At 38.3% G+C, this 21,289-nt stretch overlaps 2 protein-coding genes across 3 annotated transcripts in view; one reads left to right on the plus strand and one right to left on the minus strand.

Annotated features, from left to right (window-relative positions):
* Positions 1 to 9,332, plus strand: part of LOC126370957 (synaptic vesicle glycoprotein 2B-like) — a 50,860-nt gene extending 41,528 nt beyond the window's left edge. For both annotated transcript variants that reach the window (XM_050016108.1, XM_050016109.1), the window contains exons 8-11: positions 375 to 774; positions 2,319 to 2,581; positions 7,789 to 7,948; positions 8,499 to 9,332. In XM_050016108.1, coding sequence (XP_049872065.1) covers positions 375 to 774; positions 2,319 to 2,581; positions 7,789 to 7,948; positions 8,499 to 8,682 — 1,007 coding nt within the window. In that variant the 3' untranslated portion in view covers positions 8,683 to 9,332. The remainder of the gene's footprint in view (positions 1 to 374; positions 775 to 2,318; positions 2,582 to 7,788; positions 7,949 to 8,498) is intronic.
* A 75-nt stretch (positions 9,333 to 9,407) lies between these two features.
* Positions 9,408 to 20,735, minus strand: LOC126370943 (titin-like). The gene is made up of 5 exons (XM_050016079.1): positions 20,308 to 20,735; positions 19,528 to 19,604; positions 18,634 to 18,804; positions 16,644 to 16,702; positions 9,408 to 16,386 (listed from the first exon to the last, which is right to left on the minus strand). Exons 1-5 carry the CDS (start codon positions 20,481 to 20,483, stop codon positions 10,528 to 10,530), a joined length of 6,342 nt encoding a protein of 2,113 aa, XP_049872036.1. The 5' UTR covers positions 20,484 to 20,735; the 3' UTR covers positions 9,408 to 10,527.
* Between the last annotated feature and the right edge of the window lie 554 nt (positions 20,736 to 21,289).

Raw genomic sequence — 21,289 nt, forward strand, 5'->3', positions numbered from 1 at the left:
AGTAGCGGTGAGTTGTCCTTGTTAATAGGCAGAAGACAACGAGCAGCTACTCTTGGTATGAATCACTTTGAGACTGTCCTTTGTTTGATTGTCAGCGTGGCTACACACTCACTACATTTCCCATATCAGTAAAGAGTACTGAAAAAGTAATGAATATTTTTTTTATTTTATTTTACTTTTTTGCGCGCTACACTGCAGCTGTAGTGTACTATATCCGCTGCCGAAGGTTGTCTGGAAGAGATCTTAGCGATAAGGCCGGTTTTACCCACTTAAGAATAAGTTTATCTTGTAAATGTGTTGTAAATTTGTGTCCAATAAAGTGTTTTATTAATATTAAAGAAGTATACCTAAGTTGCAAACTATATTTACTTCAGAAATCGGAGGCGAGACTGGCGGGTTCGTGTACAACTCATGGCGTATCTTCCTGCTGGTGATGTCACTGCCTTCATTCCTCGTCGCCGCGCTGCTCTTCTTACTGCCAGAGTCACCCAAGTTCTTGATATCCACCGGCAGACACGAGGAAGCCTTAGAGGTCTTCAAGGGAATCTACATGATGAACACAGGCCGCAGCAAGGAGGAGTACCCAGTCAAACAGATACTTGTAGACACGCCGTTACATACCAAACCGGAGAAGCAAATTGAACCCAAAGAGACCAAGTCAAAGATGCGAAGAATGCTCAGCGACATCGTTGAGCACAGCAAACAGCTGTTCGTGCCGCCTATACTCAAGTTTACTACGATCTCTATCACAATCAACTTCACATTCCATATTGGGTAAGTACATAGTAGGTACAAACAAACATAAACTCACGTTCGTAAGCCCTAACGGGGTCGGCAGAGCCACAAATTTCTATTTTGTGTGTGTATTTTCTATTTTGGGCTTGGTGCAAGTTGTATTCTCATACTTCTGCATGAGAATACAACTTGCACCACTTTTGATAACGTTATTAGTCAGAAATACATCCATTGCAAGATAAAATAAGTACTCACACCTCACCGAGTTTTCTGTTACACCAACGTGATAGATGGTGAGCCGTATCGCCGTCTATAATGGTCGAGTCAACTGTGTCAGTGAAAACTGCACTTAATAATATAAATTAATAAATCATTGGTGCAAATCCGCCATCACCACCATTTTTGGTACGATGTCCTAATATGGATAATATGGTGACAAGTGATCAGCCTATCGCCCATATGAATTAATAGTCCATCGTGTTAGAAACGACACGAATTAAACCGTAAGTCTCATTAAATGTCAAATATGATAGTGCGACAGGGTTCTAAAGTGGATACATGATATTGCTCATGACTGTACGTTGTTTTTTATTCGCAGCCCATTCTAGTACAACTAGTAAGTAATGTTGGGTAATTAAAAAAAAAACGCTCAAAGTCATGTTCGGAAACATGATTTGCAACTACCATTGTCGGAATTTAGCAGCCGCTTTATAGGCACTGTTTACTGATATCGAGCAATAACAGGACTTAGCACTTATTGTTCCGAAACCGAACACAAAGAGATGAGTTTCGACTAAAACAGATAAACCTTAGTACGTTCTATGGATAGTCCACTTTTTGTACTTAGAATAATTATTATACATATTTATTAAAAGAATAGGAAAATGATTCATCATCATAGAGAGTCAAGAGTCACGCTCTTGTCGGTGTAGCATTCCCCATGTTATTTTTTAAGAGAAAAATAGGGCAGTGGTTTCCCTTTTTTTGCCTTCTGGCCCCTATTCGCTGTCTGACGCGAGTGGGATGGCACCCAGAGTAGTCTATTTCAAAGCCGTACTAGGACTCCTGTCCTCTATCTCTTAATAGTACTGACAGTTACTGCTGCCCTCTGTCAGGTTCTAGGTTACAGTCCCTGTGACTTACCCCTTCCCTTGCCCAGGGATATGGGTGAAGACCTTAACGGTTGCAGAGGTGGAGATGGAAGCCATCAGTGCGTCAATGCAGGACGAAAACGATTAATCGTACAAAAAATGTTATTTAAAAAAAAACCTATTCTCAGGTATACGAGACGAAAAACAAGGAATACTGATGCCGTACTTTTGAATCGCTCGCCTTCAAATCGCGCGCGAAAATATACATATACCCATTTCACATAGCACATTAGAACTTGTTATTTGCAAGATGAGACAGGTATACAGGGTGTTAGTGACATCGTAACTCATCGTAACCAAATTTTGAGAGATGACTCAGACTATGATTCTGAGTTGATATAAAGTTTTCCGTCGAAAATATTTTTACGCACGCGAGTTGAAAGCCCTTGATCCCTTGTAACAACGTATAAATATACCATTTCTCGTCACCAGGTACTACGGACTCATGATGTGGTTCCCTGAAATGTTCAACCGCTTCGACGAGTGGTCGCGGACCCACGACAACGCCGAAGCAGACATCTGCATGGTCACCAGATACGTCACACAGCAGGGCACGCACTCCTCAGAGGCCCAATGTGACTCTCACATACATTCTGACGTGTTCATGGAATCACTCATCACTGTTGCCGCTGCCATACCTTCCAACATCTTCGCTGTGCTCGGGATGGACAGGCTAGGAAGGAAATTCTTCTTAGGTAAGAACTGTTATGATGGCCTTCGTGTAGTCAAGTTGTGAATGTCATCCGAGGCAAATCTATCATAAGTGACACCAAGAGTGAGTGAGTGAGTGAGAGTGAGTGAGTGATATTGAATATTTACCAAATACAGGCTATTTATCAAAGCAGGTACGGTCACATGTACTAATATGTATACAACCATGTCACATTAACTTTTTTCACAAATTAAACCATAAGTCTCATTAAATGTCAAATATGATAGTACCACAGGGTTCTAAAGTGAGTACATGATATTACTCATGTACCTTCGTAATCTTAATTGTAAAATTACCTTACAAATAATATAATCTTCACGCTAATTTTGAATCAGAATGAATATATCGCACCTTTAGAACTAAACTGACTTAACTCAAAATTTATATTTTTTGTGTTTTTGCATTAAAACGACATTTTAAAGCATAATTCATAACCCTACAAGATTAAAATGTCGTATTTCATAGTGTGAGTAAAAGAGACGCTAGTTCGGTCTCTTTATTTCGTCGCAAATTACTTTCGTCGCTTCAAATCAAAACCGACCAATTCAGTTGTCCGCCGACCGTGAGTGAGTGCACGCGTGTGTTAAGCTGCCGGATTTTGAGATGCGTCACTTTATTGCAAAAACTAAAGGTAAGTTTCATTAAGTATGTTTTAGTCGTAAAGTGAAACTTTATCGGTTTGAGTCACTTTATGTCTTAAATTTTGGAATCGTATAAAGGAGTTTTTAGTGATGCGTCGTTATTTTCTAAAATATATCGTTATGTTTTGTAGCCGTTTTTTGATTGTGGCAATTTTTTATAAAAATATGTTTATCAACGCGTGTCAATTCTTACGCTTCTTTTTGATTTTATTCAAACTCTTACCGTCCGTTATTATTCTGTTTTAGGTTAAGTCAAAAAGATGTCGAAGAAATTTGTACGAGCGAATAAAATATTCAAAGCCATGCACTTATCACCACCAAGTGTTAATACCGAACCTGAGCCTCCTCCTCTTCGTCCATTACCAAATAACATAACATTACATCGCGCATCTAAAACAATTGCTCCTTATCCTGAAAAAGCCGACTTTGACGAAAGACTGGAACCCGCTTCTCTCGTTTCTTTAGACCTCCAGCAACCTGCATCAAACACAAATATCTCAGATCCAGTACTAGCTACAAAGCATACGACGACGTCAACTCCTATGAAACAAGAAACGCCTGCTGCACGTGGGAACTCCATGAAATGCTCTTTGAATGTAACAGCTTTACGACCCGATCGTTTACCACTAAAAGTTTTTTCAAAGCTTGCCTCTGATCATCCGCTGATAATGAGTGAGCTGAAATCTTCGACGCATTCGCCTCCTACTAACACGCCTAAATCTTATTGTGACCCTGCAGAAATAACTCATCCCCAAGAACAGACCTCTCATAAGCATGCAAATGTCTCTCCTATATCTCCTACCTCAGGTCACCTGTCATCTATGCCTTCTGCTTCAGTGCAATTTACAGGATCGGTTCCCGCAACGAAATTTTCTTCGACAGTACCAAGTTTAATGTCAATAACCTTAAATAACATATTAAATAAAATTCCCGATAAACAAAATATATTAACTCCAATGGAACATTTTGGCAATAAAGAAAATACATGCCCAAATATTGGCGAAGTAGAAGACAGCTCGCCGTTAGACATTTCCGTTAAGATACCCTCCAAAAAACTACCAACGCAGCGCACATTAAGAAATCATTCTCGTTCTCCAGAATATAGAGTTTCACCTATAAATACAGATGAAAGCGATCCTGATTTAAGTGATGATGATCCTACTTACCTAAAATCGGAACCTGGACGAAAAAAATCACGTAAATACCTTATAAGATCAAGCAGTAGTAGTTCAGAAAGTACTTCTGAAAGTACCTCTTCTTCAGGTGATGGTTCTTCAAACACTGAGAACTCGGAAACCGAGTTCGCTGCTATCGATGTCAGTGCCAAAAGCAGGAAACGAAAACGTAACATGTCAAAATGGAAGCAAAATGCTGCTAAGATAGCTAAAAACACAGGAAAAGCTTATACTTCGTGTTCTAAAACAAAAAGGGAAATGCCAGCTCGTCGTGTGAAACCAGCGTGTCCTCAAAAGTGCAGACTGAAATGCGCTGAAAAAATTAATGAACAACAGAGAACAGAGATACATCAAAGGTTCTGGACACAAGGTAACATAAACATTCAACGTTCGTATATTCGCTCCTGTATGGTACCAGTCACTGCAAAATATAGATACACAAATGCAGAGAAACCCAGAGGCTGTAATTCTGCGTTTTATTTTACGGTTGACAATAACAAATTGCGTGTATGTAAGACATTTTTTATTAATACGTTAGATATTACTGACCGCATGATTCGGACGGTCAAAGATAAAACCGATGAGCATGGTTTTGTGGAAGATGACCGTCGTGGTAAACATCGAAACCACAAAACTACGAGCAGCGATTTAATTCAGGATATGATAGATCACATAAACTCAATACCTCGAATTGAATCCCATTACTTGAGAATGCAAACTTCTCGCGAGTACATCGATGGATCCAGAACTATAGCCGATATCTACAGGGATTTTCAAAAAAAACAAACAGAACAGAATAAGCCGTTTGGCAAATATTGCACTTTTTACGAAGTATTTACAACACGTTTCAATATAAGTTTTTTCACACCTAAAAAGGATCAGTGCGATCTTTGTTTGCAATTTCAACTTACCAATGACACTGCCCTTAAGAAGAAATATGATGCTCACCATGAAGAAAAAAAAAATTGTAGAAAAGAGAAACAGACTGATAGACTTAATATTGGCGAATGTACTGTTTGCGCTGTTTTTGACCTTCAAGCTGTCATGCAATGTCCCGTTGGCAACACCTCATCATTTTATTACAAATCTAAATTAAATTGTTTTAACTTGACCGTGGTAGAGCTTGACCAACCTAACAAAACTCGAGATGACTATTGCGCTTATAAAAACGTGCATTGTTACTTTTGGGATGAGACTCAAGGAAAAAGAGGGGCTATAGAAATAGGTTCATGCTTGTTCGATTTTCTTAAATCGGTTGATGAAAAATCAACGGACAAAAAAGTTGATGTAATATTATACTCAGATAATTGCGGAGGACAGAATAAAAACAAGTATATAGCCAGCTTACTCTCTTTTGCAGTTATTTACTTTCAAAACATTAAATCAATAACTCACAAATTTCTGATACAAGGCCACACACAGAACGAAGGCGATAATGCCCATAGTTTGATAGAAAAAGAAGTAAAGCGAAACCTAAGATCTGGTCCAATTTATAATCCATCGCAGTATGCGACTCTAATAAAAAGTGCAAAGAAAACAGGAACTCCTTTTAAAGTGCACGAAATCGATTATACTTTCTTTCTTGATTTAAAAGACTTACAGTACCAATGGGGCTATAACTTTAACGAAAACGAAAACAAGGAACACGTTACCTGGTGTGACATAAAATGTTTAAATTATTTAGAAGACGAACCATTTGTAGTATATTACAGAACTTCCTACTTAGAAACTGAATACAAAAAAATTTCGCTTCGTAATAAGAGGAAAAAGATGAGAAGTCTGGAAGACGTGGAGGTTGGAAAAGCCTATTCCCAACAGTTGGTACTGAGCGCCAATAAAAAGAAGGATCTCAAAGACCTCATTAATAAAAAATTAATACCACCATACTCTTCCAATTATTTTCTTAATATTTTAGACTAGTTATAAGCTAAAAGCCTAAGCCTAGTTTGTATAAGAATTTACATATAAAAAAAATGTTTTGATATTACTTTTTCAGAAGATACTCAATTTTTTTTTTTATTTAGTTAAGTAAAACTTAAGTTTTGATATTACTTTTTCAGAAGAAACTTTAGTTTAGTTGCTAGATTTTAAGATTTTCTACAAATTATTACTAAAATGTGACTGAGATAATAAAGACTGATTAATGATTATTCGTTGTTTTGTATTAAGTCGATAATCTCCTACTACCCAAAAATAATAAAGTGTCCCGAACTTAAAAAATACATAGTTCTTATACGTAGTTTTGATACTAAACTGACCTAACTTATATTCTGTCTAATAAAGTAATAAATGGTTTTCCAATAAATTGACCTAATTTGTATTGTGTCTAATGAAGTAAAAAGTGTTTTAGCAATAAAGTGACTCAATTTCGAACTGATCTTTAAAAAAAGAAAAAACGTACTAAAATAATCAATTAACAATCTACTTTAGTTGTTTTTATATACTTTATGAAGAAAATTACAATATACAAATAATCTATTTTGATAATTTCCAATATTTAAAAAAATAGTAGATCTCGAAAGTTGTACTGCAATTTTCCAGTACAGTGTTTGGCGTTTTCCCTAAAGTTGCATTTTTTGGATTACGTCAGTTTATTTTTAAGGGTGCGATATTATGATTATGAATGCTGTTAATCAATTTTAAACCTATTTCCTATTGCTTAAACGAATAGAAGTGCCTACTTACCTGAATAGTGATGAGGAAGCACACGAGTAAAAATTAATTCTTCTGATCATAAGTTCTTCTGTTAGGAAACGCCAGTCACTCTTCACTAAAGCTGGTGTCAGGGTTGACGATGATCGACCAAAGACAGGAATTTGCATAACTTAAGCTCATGCTATATCCCACTTGGGGCAGTTAGAGGTACATCCATTGCAAGTTGAACTGAGTCCCACACCTCACCGAGCTTTTTGTTAGACCAACGTGATATGTGGTGAGCCGTATCGCCGCCTATAATGGTCGAGCCAACTGTGTTAGTGAAAACTGCACTTTATAATAACTCATTTGTGCAAATTCGGTACCGGGGTTCTATCCGGCGGCGGTCCCTGTTTGAGAAGCAAGCCTGTGTACCACAGTCTTGTTCTATCGTGCGGTTTGCAAGGTGGATTACCAATATAAAACCTGGTGTCAAGGTTATTAGTGAGCCGTCAAAGGCCCCTGACATGTCTCATGTAACAAATACTTACATCAATAAGCAGTAACCTGGACCAATGCCTTCATGTGCCTTCCGAGGCACGGACCATCTTACTTTCGGACAACCAGGTCATCAGCCTGTAATGTCCTAACCAAAATAGGGATAATAAAGTGATTTTTGTGATATGTGGGACTACAGGGACTTGGCAAGAGTTTGTTCCATAAAATTCCTCATTTTTCAGTGTTCGCGACATTCTCGGCGGGCACGTGTTCAGCCGCGATGTACTTCGTGTACAACAAGACCAACAACCTGATTGTCAGCGCCATCTTCTCCTCCGTCATCTCCTGTGGTAACGCCTCCCTCGACTGCCTCATCACTGAAGTCTTCCCCACCAACTTAAGGTAAACTTTGTACTTCATACAAATACCTCGTTTTACACAGACACTACATAATTATTGACGTTATCGTACACCCCTGTTTGTGTGACGTCTGACGCCATACGATTGTAGTCTAAAGACCGAGGGGGGTGAGGTAAACCTAGCTCAGCCACTGGTGGGGAGCGGAGAGTTGCCGTTATATACGTAATATTATTCCTTATTCTATGTTAGATTTGTTAGATAATATGAGCTCACGACTATATCCCAATTGGATAGTCAGAGGTACATCCACGACCGATAGACACCCACTATCTATCGATCGGTATCAATAGACATTTCCATATTCAAATATATTATATTAGTTCATTCGGACGTTTGCAGATATGCTTTAGTACACATGTTTACTTTCTTCAATTCGCAAGACACGTCACTTTACAGTCATACTGAAACGCTTTATTATCATACAAAAACGCTTTAACCCCAAAATAATACCTAGTTACTAATTATTCGTCAGTAAGCGAATGCTGCTGATCTCCCAAATATTAAATAAATAAATATTTTTTCTATTCTTCAGAGCGACCGGCGTAGCAGTATCAATGGTGGCAGCTCGGCTGGGCGGCATCATCGGCAACGTGGTGATAGCCGCGTTGTTAGACACGTACTGTCCCGCGCCCACCTTCATCGTGGCCGTACTGCTCGCGGGCGGCGGTCTAATGTGCCTCTTCCTGCCCAACACCACGCGGACGGCCTTGCAGTAACACAACGCAAACACCGACATCGACCAGACCACTGAAATACTCGCCAAAAAGGCGGTCAAAAAAAGTTGGGAGTGGTTGACACGCTCGGTGTGGCCAGTTATGCGGGCCGTCACGTGATATTATTATTAATTATTAAATCATCATCATCAAAACGATCCACTGGTGTAACTAGTTTGTTGATATTTTGTACAATAGTTTTGTATTTAATTTAAATGAATTATTAATTTATAAAATAAATGAAAGTACGAGCGATATTTCCTAGTAACAATTTAGACTGTTGTAGGTTGTTAGAACTTTGTAAAAGCTTTATTGTGAATTGCAACATCTGAAACAGAGTTTCATCCTTATCTTGAATGCTTTAGGATAAGTAATCATTCATTGCAATCTTGTTGTATATTGCAAATATTTTCATATTACGAATTTATAATTTAGCGATTGTTACCGTAGTCTGTAGTTTCATAGTTAGTAGAAAAACCATGTGATATACAGGGAAATTCACACCGACTCAAATTGTACATAGCATGATTTCCAAAATTTTGACTCAGAAATTTTAACTCGATGTTTTCTTATACTTGGTATCAACTTTTAGATGTAAGAAAAAATGCGAATAAAATGTCACATGGATAAAATAAACGATAAATGACTCAAAATTTGTTTTCTTCATTATTTATAATGTGGTGCCCGCCGCGTAGTAACTCTAATAATATTTATAAATAAAAGCCAGATTTGATTAAACTTTATTTATTAAAACTACATAGAAGTATATTCCTAAGACTCCAATTTTCATATTGATCTACATTCCGTTCCGTTAATAGATCACTCAAACAAACCAATATGTGCCTTCGACATAGCTTTTAAAGTTACTTCAACAATATTGTACTTAACATTAACTGTAATTATGATATTATAGTAGTCCCGTTCAGTTACAACAATTGTGATTTCAAAATGACGGGATCATAAATAAGATCCCTGTGGCCGCTGTCGTATCTTTCAGATCAGTTCGTTCGCTACTTCCAAATTAAAAGAAGCTAGTTTAAGAATTCTTAACTCAATCTGGTCTTTAAGCCTAATTGGTGGTCAAATGCCACACTTATACAAATTTAAATGTAGATAAAAAAAACAGATAATGCCTCTGTTGAAATAATTGTATTTAATAAAAAAGATATTAAAATTTGCACGAGGGCCTCAGTTTTGGTGCCGCCATTTTGTGAATCACCACGCCTATTCCCGCGGCCCGCTCAGCGCGCGAGCTCTCACCCTACTACTGTCGTAACATATAACTATCAGTAGCACAAACATCCATGTACAAGTCTGCGTAACACAACGTTACTATCCCAAGGTTTGATAGACGATATAAAAATATTATTATACCTAAATTTTCATATATTACAGAATATACGTTCCAACAATATCATAATTCAATTTAAATTTACAGTCGTAAATTCTTACTCTAAATATTTTCTCATAATGCATTATTTTAAACGTTTGAATGAGAAGTCCAAACCGAAGGCGTACTGCGCTGCGACATTACCTATCCATATATTTACACAGTCTGTCCGTCCGCGCACGTTTACTACACACGCGCCGCTTCACTTAACTCCCGATATAAAACGGCACCATCATCACAATCGCCTCACATTTCAATTTTGAATTTCAGATTTTACTCCAGTTCTTAAATCCTACTAATGTATGTCGTAAAATATTCTTGATGTACGTCGGGAAAAATGTTTAAAACTTATTCTATTGCACGTTTGTAATATCGTAAACATCAGAAAATTTCTAGTAATAAATAAAACATCAAATTCACCTTTTAAACAAAGCGATGCGCGCGGGCCTCGTCCCCATTTAGCTATTGCGGGCCAGATCATCGCCTGAGAGCTGTATGGCAGGCTGCAACGGGATCTCGGCGGAGTTCTCCGACGCGTCGGATACGTCGGTGCCGGGCGTCAGCAGGCGCCGCGACCACTGCCCGCCCTCCTCCATCTCCGACTCCCGCACGTCGATGGACGACGGCGAGTCCACCGTCGACTCCACTGACGAGACTGTCCTCTCGGCAACATCGTCCGTCAGTATGGGCATCGACTTCCCTACAGACTCGTCGTCCGTGAGCAGGGGCATCGAGATGGGCCCTCCGACCACCTCCGTCTCCTCGGTGGTCACGAAGGGCATATCAGTGTTTGGCGACGTGAGCAACGCCGTCCCGTAGTTGGAGCTGCTCAAGGGGTCTGTGGTTTTAGGTGCTATTCTCGGATCGGTGACCGTGATCGGTAGTTCTAGCGAGGTTGGCACGGTGTGTGGCGTGACGCCTATCACTGCGAGACCGTCTTCCAAGTTAGAGGGGACCGTCGGCTCGCTGTCTCCTTTAGTGGGAACTTCCACGGGCGTCATTATTGGTTGATTTAAAGTTGTACTGGTTTCGGAGACGCGACAATGGACCGACACGTTCGCGTTTAGGTCTCTAAAGTCCGGCGCTTCGTCGCGTGTTACGTCAGCGTGGAACACGTCACTGTTCGCAAGAGCCGCCTCTAGAATATCTCTGCGCTCGGGCTGCGGGGCAAATACGGGCATCGTTTCTATGGCCATCGGAACGAGTTGATTGTTCTCCAAGACTAGAGGACGATTGTCTATAGGGGTTAACGTGCCGTTATCTTCTACACATAGGTAGAAAGAGCCCGGCGGTCCTCCGAAGTTCTCTCCGGGCACTGCCAGCAGTTGTCCGTCGGAGAGCTGCGCCGGCGGAGGCTCGGCCACCGGCTCGGGCGGCGCCACCGGCTCTGGTTGCGGCGCTACCACCGCGGGAGGGTCCACTACAGGTGGGGGTCTCACTATAGCCGACGTTGGTAGAAGATCTTCGAAGTTATTTAAATCAGGGTAACTTGAAGTTGTGACCGAAACCGTATTAGATGCAGACGGAACGATCGATGTCATCGAGTGTGTCTGCATAGTGTGTGAAAGGGAGGTCAAGGGTGGCATTGTTGGCACCGAAGGCGTCGGCGCTGGAGCGATAGGTATTTCTTGTTTAACTCTTTTAGCTGGGGTCGGTGACGCTACTGCTGACTTTCTAATCCTTTGTTTCTGTAACACAGGTCCAGTTATTTCTTTAGGAGGTATAGTAATCGTCTTTTGCACGACAATTTTATTCTCCTGAACAGGTGCCGGTGCTGGCGCTGGCGATTTTTGTACGATCTGCCCAGTTCTTTGTAAATGTTCAAACTGAGCGGCTGTTAGCTGCATGACCGCACCAGACTTTTGTTGCAAAAATATGAGTGGCTCCGATGCGTTTTTCTGTATTGCTTGCATCAGTTTTTTAGGTTCTGCGGCAATTATTTTTTTAGGAACACTTCGTATTTCAGGCTTAGGGGCGGGTCGTATTTCAGGCATCGGCGCAATATTTTGTGCTGTAGAAGTAACGCGACCTCCAACTATTAATTGACCCTTTGAAGTAATAATGGCACTCTTCTGTTTCGGGACAATTTTCGTAGGTTGTTTAACAGGTGATGCGTTCACAATAGTTTTGGGAGCTGATGCGTTTGTTGTTATTCTTTGAGTTATTGGTTTCAACTGTGAGATATTTGGTTGGTGCTTATTTGGAAATAGCAATTTTTCGTGTTCGGGAGTGAGTACTATTCTCGACTGTGCTCCTTGTGCGTTGGTAATTATCATAACAGTGTTACCGGGTGAGCTAGAATCTGATGAAGAAGGTATGAGCTTGGCCGAAACAGGTTTGTTATCGGCCGCAGGACCACTCAATGGTGCTTCCTGGCCCTTCGCAACCAAAACGTGCGCTTTTCCAGTTTGTGGGTCAATAACTATCTTCTGGGCTCGTGCAGGACGCGGAGAACCACCAGTAGGAAGGATAATGAATTTTTCAGTTTTGGTTGCAGTTTGAGGCACTGGTTGTATAATAGTTTGAGTTGGCTTGGGTTCCTTGACAACGGTAGGCTCAGCTTTAGTCATAATAATTTTCTGCTTTCCAGTAGTTTTGTCAATGACTAGCATAGGTTTTGCGCCTCGCAATTTAGCTGATTTCGAAAGAATATTTGGTGTTGTTACTTTGTTAGCGTCTGTAGTAGTAGTAACAGTATTCATAATTAATGACTTAGGTTCAGGTTTACCCGGTGATGCGCTTATAGCAACCTTTTCATTTTCTATTATTGTAGGTTTTGCAGTCTTGACCAATTTGGGCGGGGTTGGTGTGTTTGTTATAATATTACCATCTGGCATAACAATCGGCATTTTCTCAATACTTTCGGGCGTTAAAATATCATCTGATAAAACAACGGGCATGGAATTGATATCGAACATTGGCTCCTCTGTAACCGATATTTTAGAAGTCGTCGTGGTTTTAGTCTCATTCCACTGCACAAGGGAATTTTGTGGTTTTATTTTTTGTAATTTAGTCAATGTCTTGGGTTGGTTAACTTTTCTAATTTTAGGCTGAATAATAATTTGTTTAGCTTCAGATGAAGTAGTTATCTCTGGTCCTTGAATTGTAAAAGTTTGTACTGAAGACCCATCTTGTGAGGACACATTTGTTCTAGAAAGAATGATTTTTTCTGGGGAAGCAACTACATCACTCAAGTTGTTTATAATGTTCTTGCTAGGGCCAGTCCGGCGTATGATTATCTTTTGTTTAGGTGCCTGAGATTTTGATTTTATAGATGCTTTTGCGACATCAAAGTTCAATATTTTCTCTTTTCCCGAAACGAATACTTGTTTCAAAGGAGTCGTTTGCTTAATAGGTGTAGTCTTAGTTGCAGGAGCTTTCGGTTTGGTTGGTTCTTCTAAAATCTTTAACAACCTAGAAGATGTAATTTCAGATTTAGTGATTTTAGTATTTGATAACTGGTCATTGTTGTTATCACTCGACAACGGCAACTCGACTTTACGTGCTACTGAAGGAGTTTCTATTCCATTATTTTGTTTTGCACTGAGTATTGTGTTAGGTGTTTCGTCATTATTTAACATATTGCTCTCTGCTATATTCAATTTATGATCAATGGATTCTGACATTTCCACTAAAGATTGAGCAGCATTTAGATTTTCGCTTTTTTCTTGTTCTGTTTCGTAGCGGATATTCATGTTTTTATTTTTATTTATTAGAAGATCCGAATTCACGTCGTTAACTACAATTTCATCGGCTCCATAAGATTTTACGTCATTTTCGACTACAGTTTCTACGATACTTTCGGTAACTTCTTCAAACTGCTGGTTATCTATACACATAGGTACACTCACAATTTCTTGAAGGTCTTTTGATTTATTTTGGAGAGCTGTGGATGGCAAATTGAGAAGCGTTTCGGCAATTTGGAGATCGGACTCTGATGGCAAAGTCTCGGCTGCAGTTTCTTCTTTGTCAACTATCATCTCATTACCCTTTGAAGGTATTTCGCTTTCAACGCTCTGAGTGACGATTTCGTGTACAAATTCATTATTGGTAATTCCATTTAAATCTTGTACAAGTTCATCTGTTTTTTCATGATTTGCTTCAAGATCTTTACAAATGCCATTATCTGTCACTATTACGTTAACACCATCATAAGTACCCATAGCTTCCTTATTGTCGTCTTCAAACAAATCTTCTGGTGGCCCGCTACCAATAATTCTGGGAACTCTATCTGCTTCCCTGGATACACTTAATAAGGCATCTACAGCTGACGCAGTTGATTCGTTCATGTATGGTTCGATTACCTGCTGGTACGATTTCAGGGGACTTGACTTTACTGGTGAAACATGAGCCATGTCTAACTTTTTAGGTGTTTTTGGAGGACTAGGCTCACATATATCTTCAACGGTACTAAAATTACTCAAACTTGCCGTTTGAGGCTTGAGGTTAGAGGTATCATCTAAAGATACCTTACCTTTTTCAGGACTAGCGTTCATTGAATTATCCTCCAGTATTTGTGCATTGGATTCAGAACTTATGTCTTCTTTATTATTAATAGCTTTTTTATATTTACTAGATATTTCATTTTTATCATCTATCGAAATTTCCATTTCACTCTGATTATCTTGAACACATGATTTACGTTCAGGCGTATCATACAATTCTTCACCAGGTTTATCAGCACTTTCTATCAATTCCAATGGACTTACTTCACTCTGTGCCGATTTGCTGAACTCCATATTTTCATCGCAAGTTACATGTACCAAATCACTAGCCTTATCAATTTCATTTGATTGTTTATTCACTTCTTCATTCATTTTATCGTTATTATCTATTTCTACCTTATTGGACTCCCTGTGGTGTATTTTATCTGTTACATCTTTATTAATAGGTTTGATCTCTTGTGTAGGATAAATAACATCCTGCGAAGATTTTTGTGGCAATATAATATTGGTATTATCTAGTGGAAAATCTGTAGCATCTCTATTTTCAGATTTTGTAGCTTCTACAGTCTCCATCCAATCTGTAACATTTTTTTCTTTTTCTCGTAATTGAGCTTTAATTTTCTTGAGTTGCATTTTAGGCGCCAGACGAGCCACCTTCACGTGGTCCATCGGAGGGGATTCTCTTGCTTCAGGAGACGACACGGCTTCAGAACCATTAATATCATTGTCCAACAAGTCAATTCTTTCGGGATTTAATTGTTCTGCAACGTACTTCCCTATTGCATCTTGGCTTCTAGAATGTCTGCTCCGAAAAAACGTTTTAGTTTTGAAGATAGCTTTTGTCGGTTTTGTTTCAGCACCAGTATTTTCACATTTATTGGATTCTGCAGCATTGTCTGATTTTTTGTCCGGAGATTTTACGATCGAAGGTTCAGGAAAATTTTCCTCGACTTTAAGTGGTTCTGGAACTGATGGTAATTCTGGTACTGCGGTTTTGTTAAGCAGCTCTGCAACCTCTTTTGCCACTTCATCTTCATCAAGGCTAAGGCTTTTCGTGTCTTCTTTACGTTTCGATGGATTCTTAACACGGGGAATTTTTCTGCCAACATCTGCCTCCACAGGCCAATCTTCATCCTCGCAAAATTCATATTTAGAGTCACTTGAACACTCTGGTTTTTCAGCAGCGGTCTCTTCCGTTTTCTTTTCGATAGGTGGCGTCGTCGCTCTAGACAACTGAGGGTCCGGCAATTCCGCTGGCGTTGGTACAGCTGGAGACTCTGAACCTGCAGGTACTTCTGGAGATCTAGTAACCAACAAGCCAACTGATTCATCATTAGATTCGTCATCGGCATCATCGTCCCAGTCAGCTAAAAGACTGCTCTTAATTTCTTCATCTGTTTTGGCTTTCTTAACATCAGCATCTGGTTTTTCCTCTGCAGCACGCTTTTTGCCCTGAGATGGCTTTTTAGGAGCTTTTTCAGAGTTTTCTTTACGGGGCCGAGGACTCTTCGGCTGTTTGGAGGTTTTGGGAGTAGATTTTGTTATTGGTTTCGTTGCAGGTTTTTTGCGGACAGGCGACGGCGTATATGGTGTGAACGTAACACTATGTGTTTTATTATGTAGGATTAAAACATTTAGTCGAGAAGTGGTAAATGAACAAGAAGGACAAGCATAGGTACCGGCACTAGACATTACAGTTGTGGAGGAGCTCGAGGGCGGAGTGTCCACCTTCGGCGGTTTATCATCAGTGACATCAGACCCCGCGCGACTGGTGGACGGTGTGGAGGCGGCGTCCGCGGGTTGATTCACTGGTTCCTTTGGTTGACTGTGTTGTACCAATATGTGAACTTTGTAGTCGCTCTTTTCCTTGAACTGAAACAAGCAAATTTAATTCCACTATATATTATAATATATTTAAATTATCCTCACTTAATAAGTTAATAGCTGTTTCTAAATTATTTAAAATATTGCGTAAGTATATCCTGTCTGTTATAGCTATGCTATTATTTTATATATTTTTTTATAAAATAATCTACCATACCAACATACTAACTGTTCCATAATATCTTCCAAAATATTGACTTCAAGGTGTTTCGTGTTTTTTTTTTGTGAGTAAAAATATTAATTACCTTTCTAGTAGGAGTAGATACGCTCGGAGATTCTTTTGGATATCTGCCTCTGCCTCTACCTGTAATTAAAAATTATGTCTATTATCATATATGGCAGTATTTAATAAATTAATACAGGAGCATTCCATGGAAATACATTCGACTATTTTGTAAATGTTTATTTAGAAGCTATTGGTTTCATCATTGTGTATACATAAATAATTTAACAATAACTTTTAAAACTCGTTACAAAAATGAGATCGGTTCCGAGGACAGAAATCAGAAGTCAGATTCATTTATTGAGCAGGACAATATAGCAGTTGCGTAAAGTATGAAAATTAATCAGTACTGTTAATTTTAAACTTTTTGGAGAAATTTACGGATCATCATAAATTTTAAAAATATAGTTTATATTGTATTTTAATCATTTACTTACAAATTCTATTTTCTAGGAGTTATTTCGTAAAAGTCGCCTATTCCCAGTATTAGTAGTAGTATCAGTTGAACAACTGAGAATTTCCTTCCCAATAGACTTACCGAATAGTAAGACTTCGCTTTTCCCTTAGTTTTATTTGGTCAAAATTTTTAAAACATAGACATGGGATAAGTATTTGCAAAGTTGAAAAGGCGTATCAATGGTGTCGGTTAAAGTATATAGTTGCAGTTGTGTTAAAAATGTTAATTTACAAAAACAGTTATTAGTCAGCCTCAGTGTGAAATCTGATTGACCTTTAAAAATTCGTGCCTATTTAAAACTATAGGGGTTTTTGTGTGTTGTCGGTTAAGTGACACGTAGGCCAAGCAACTTAGAAAACTGTTGATAAATTCTGGAGATGGTTTCACCAAAAAAAGTGCTTCAAGAATGTGAAATATTTCGTGAGAAAAAAAGAAGATTTTGATTATAAAAATGAGAGGATTAAGGTGCTTCAAAAGAAAAAAGGGACCATATGACAAAAAGGGAATTGGAAGAATTACGGGAGCGAAAGCGAAATGAAAAGCGACAGGAAAGGGAAAGAAAATCTCCAACAAATACACTTGAACAGGTCTGATCTTTCGGAAGCATTAACTTCAAGCAATTCTTCAATTTACCTATATAAATGTACACAAACTCACAGCAAGGCTGTTTTAAAGTGTATGAAAAGCTTACCGTCGTGTCTAATTAAACAAAAATGCGTATGCAATCGCTCAGGTATAAATATGACGCGCTTCTTATGCTACCTATCAAAGAAGCACGACAAACAGTTTTCCTAGAATTATTCTGCGGCTTCACATGGGAAAGGAGTGCTCGATGGGGTAGGTGGCAATATGTACGTTTAGTGCGATAAAAGACAACGTCACAACGGCGAGACAGAACTGTCATATTACTAATGTCATACCGCCAAATCACCTGGTAAACTTCGTATCACCCTTTCTCACCGTTTAAAAGGACTTCCCTGGATTTCGACAAACATTTCAATACCAAAATCAGCCAAAACAGCCCAGATATTCTCGAGTTTTAGAGAAACAAACGTAGAGAAGACATACACATACGAACACAAGTCCTGCCTGTAAAACCTGGCCATGATGGGCAGACTTACAAGGCACCAGAAGATATGTTGCACCCAAACTTATTATTGAAGTCATGAATATGACAAACAAACCAAATAATAAAAAATAAAAATAAAACACATAATTTGTTCACCAACATTGGTGCTACTTCCTGAACACATCATCTTAATTTATTTAAGTTATACCTGTAAATTTCTTATCCGCACATAGAATTCCAGGTTGGTTCGTACATACTTCTGCTTACTACTCCAGCAGGATCTACACGCCAACCGCGCCGCGCTTAAGGCTTCGACCAATAGACGCAGCGAATGCTATCTACGTAGATAGACGTCATACGGCTATTGGTTGAAGCCCTCAATATAATAGGGCAAACCGCGGCGCGTTTGCCGTGCCGCGAGGGCTGAACGCTTCTATACCTATTTTGTCTATTGAAACCTTAAAACTAGATATTGTTAAACTATACCTGCTTTCTTAGTTTGTTCACCAAAGAGGCCTAGCATCTTATTGGTTTCTTTCTTCACCTCTTGAAACTCGTCCCGGCAGAGAATGTCTATGTCACCTCCACAAGCAGCTTCTGCTTTAACAACATCTTCTGGGAACTTATCCATTTGGCCATGTTTCGACCGATACAGACCTGGTAAACAAAATTAGTATAATTAATACAGGTGAAAGTAGAAGACATGAGATCCTGTCCAGTTGATCAGCTAGCTAAGTATATTATAGATAATTAGTGATGAAGGTAAAGATGGAGTTTAAGTTAGTTATACTTATTTAACTGTTGAAATATGATTTAATTGTTATGACTGGTTTCATACATCATAATCAGGTAACTAATGGCACAACTGTAGGTAGCAATATCAAATGTTTCCTCCCTTGGGTGGCATCAAAATAAAAAATAAAATAACAGTAAAAATGTAGTACATCCCAACAGGGAATAAAAGGATTAGAGGAAGAGAGAAAAATGTAGAAAGTTTAAAAATTAAAAAAAAAATTGGTCTGATAGTACTTTATTATAAGGGGTGAATTAGATTAGAGAGGTGTCATTCATTTACTAGGTTTTCTCTTCTTTTTATTTTTAGGGCTTGGAATGCATTAATTTCCTCCCTTGGGTGGCAATGTGTAAAAAGTTTAATAATGTTTTTGGGAGAAAGTAGAAGTTGTTGTTGTCTTTTTTATTCTAGTAGAAAATCTGCTGCCTGTTTGCCCTAAATCTCATGTACGTTTTTTACATATGCCTTTACTTTATTATTATTGTGTATTTAAATTTGATTTCTTTCTATTATATTAATTTCAGATAGATTTCAGAATAAAAAGCATGAATGACAAAAACCTACAAGTTTGAATTGATTATACTTACTAAGTCCTTTATTGATGAATTCATTTTTCCGACTGCAATTATATTTGTAGATAGCATTTATGTTCTTGACATATTCACTGGAAATAAAAGAAAGAAAAAATGTTAATAAGTTATTGAAGTTAACATGGTTGCGATGATGATGACTACAATACTAAAACCCTATATGATGAACTTTTTCATCAAACAGCTTTTTAGTTGCCTCAGGTTTTGATGGTAACTTTTTTAGAAATTTGCTAGAAAAAAGTAATTTTAAACATAAAATTTAATACCACATAAGAACAAATATAAGGTTTAGGACTATTTAGGCAATAGACTAATAACCTGTTACCAAGTTGTTTATCATATTCATCTCAGGATGAATACAGGACTCGCTGCAGTACTTAGTGATAACTTTTCACTCTAGCTGGTACATTTACCAGGTATAAAATGCTACAGAGGAATATAGAAGAGGATCAAAGATATATAGCAGTGCTTTCACTATGAAAGTTATATGGCTGGCAATATAGGTAAATTGTAGCTACTGCCCAACAGTGACCTAGGTCATGTACAATAACATCATGCAAACAAAGTCAGGAGTCTTGTTCCCATACAGTACTGTTCATTAGCAAATATTTTTTCATGTTTTGTAGCTTCCAGACTGAACCAAGACAGTATGTTAGTATAATTATGTAAATATAATCACCACAATTCCAGAACAAAGGAAGCAAAGTGCTCCAGTCATACCTGTTACAAAGGGCTGATGAATTATGTAAACTTTTCAGGTTATATTGGTAAACTTACAAAGTATCCTCCTGGAAGAACTTGACTACAGCGATTGGAGGCTTCCGAAAGGATGGTAGCACATCTGGCGGCAGCTTCTCCGGCCCCACCACCTCACCTGGCCACCAGCACAAGCGCTCCAGCTTCACCCATACCACTTCCCCGTCCGAATACACAATTTCAGTTTGATCACACATCACCACTTTATCTCGTCAGGCGAAACGCACGACCATATTTTATTCTCTATCCACTATACGTCAAGTGTCCATTAGCATAACAGTTTCCCTGTAAATGGGCGCATAGCAACACAATTTACAATTCAGTTCGCAAGTGTATCTTTTAGAAAACGGAGCAAAAGACTTCGTCTCTTATAATTTGTCAAAACAGTAGCAAAATATTACTTGTAAATAATTCACCGACTGCGTACGAAATTATCCTTCGGCTATTAGGTTGGTAAGACTGCCATCGCAATAAAAACCATGTTAATAGTAATTTTAGTTTATTTCAGTTAATATTAAAATTTATAATAATTAAATAAATTGACTGAAATTTATGAAACGTTACTAATAAAGATATATTTATTTAAAAGAAGGTTCATAATCTCACCGGATATGGATAATATAGACAGCGTCAGCAGATGCCAACATTAAAGTAGCAATGTTAGTGTTGCCATTTGAATTAAAGTTGAGCATAGACAATTTAAATTTATTTGATAAAATCAAAGTATTGTTATTCTGCGTTTTCCAGCATCATTGCTTTATCTATAAGGTATCGATGTCATCGAATTTCAATTCGCAATACTAACAGAAATCAAAAGTGTGGTAAATATTAAGTAAATTATTATGCACTATTAAAATATAATTAATCATTTTATTACCCTAGCAACATCGATTTAATATTTTTAAAAATGGCACTCGGTGTGATATGATTGGTTAAAATGTAAATTGCGCGCGAATATTGAAATCATTTGACTTGATTTTTTGATTTCATTCGTCTCGTCGAA

This window comes from Pectinophora gossypiella, chromosome 11, assembly GCF_024362695.1.
Source record: "Pectinophora gossypiella chromosome 11, ilPecGoss1.1, whole genome shotgun sequence".
Lineage (NCBI taxonomy): Eukaryota > Metazoa > Arthropoda > Insecta > Lepidoptera > Gelechiidae > Pectinophora > Pectinophora gossypiella.

What these genes read in the sequence shown, in the direction of transcription:
- LOC126370943 (XM_050016079.1), bottom strand. Translation starts at nt 20,483, where the DNA reads ATGTGTGATCAAACTGAAATTGTGTATTCGGACGGGGAAGTGGTATGG. An exon ending in TTCTTCCAGGAGGATACTTT is followed by an intron (nt 19,605 to 20,307) that starts GTAAGTTTACCA and finishes TTTTATTTCCAG; the next exon opens with TGAATATGTCAAGAACATAA. An exon ending in ATTCATCAATAAAGGACTTA is followed by an intron (nt 18,805 to 19,527) that starts GTAAGTATAATC and finishes TTTGTTTACCAG; the next exon opens with GTCTGTATCGGTCGAAACAT.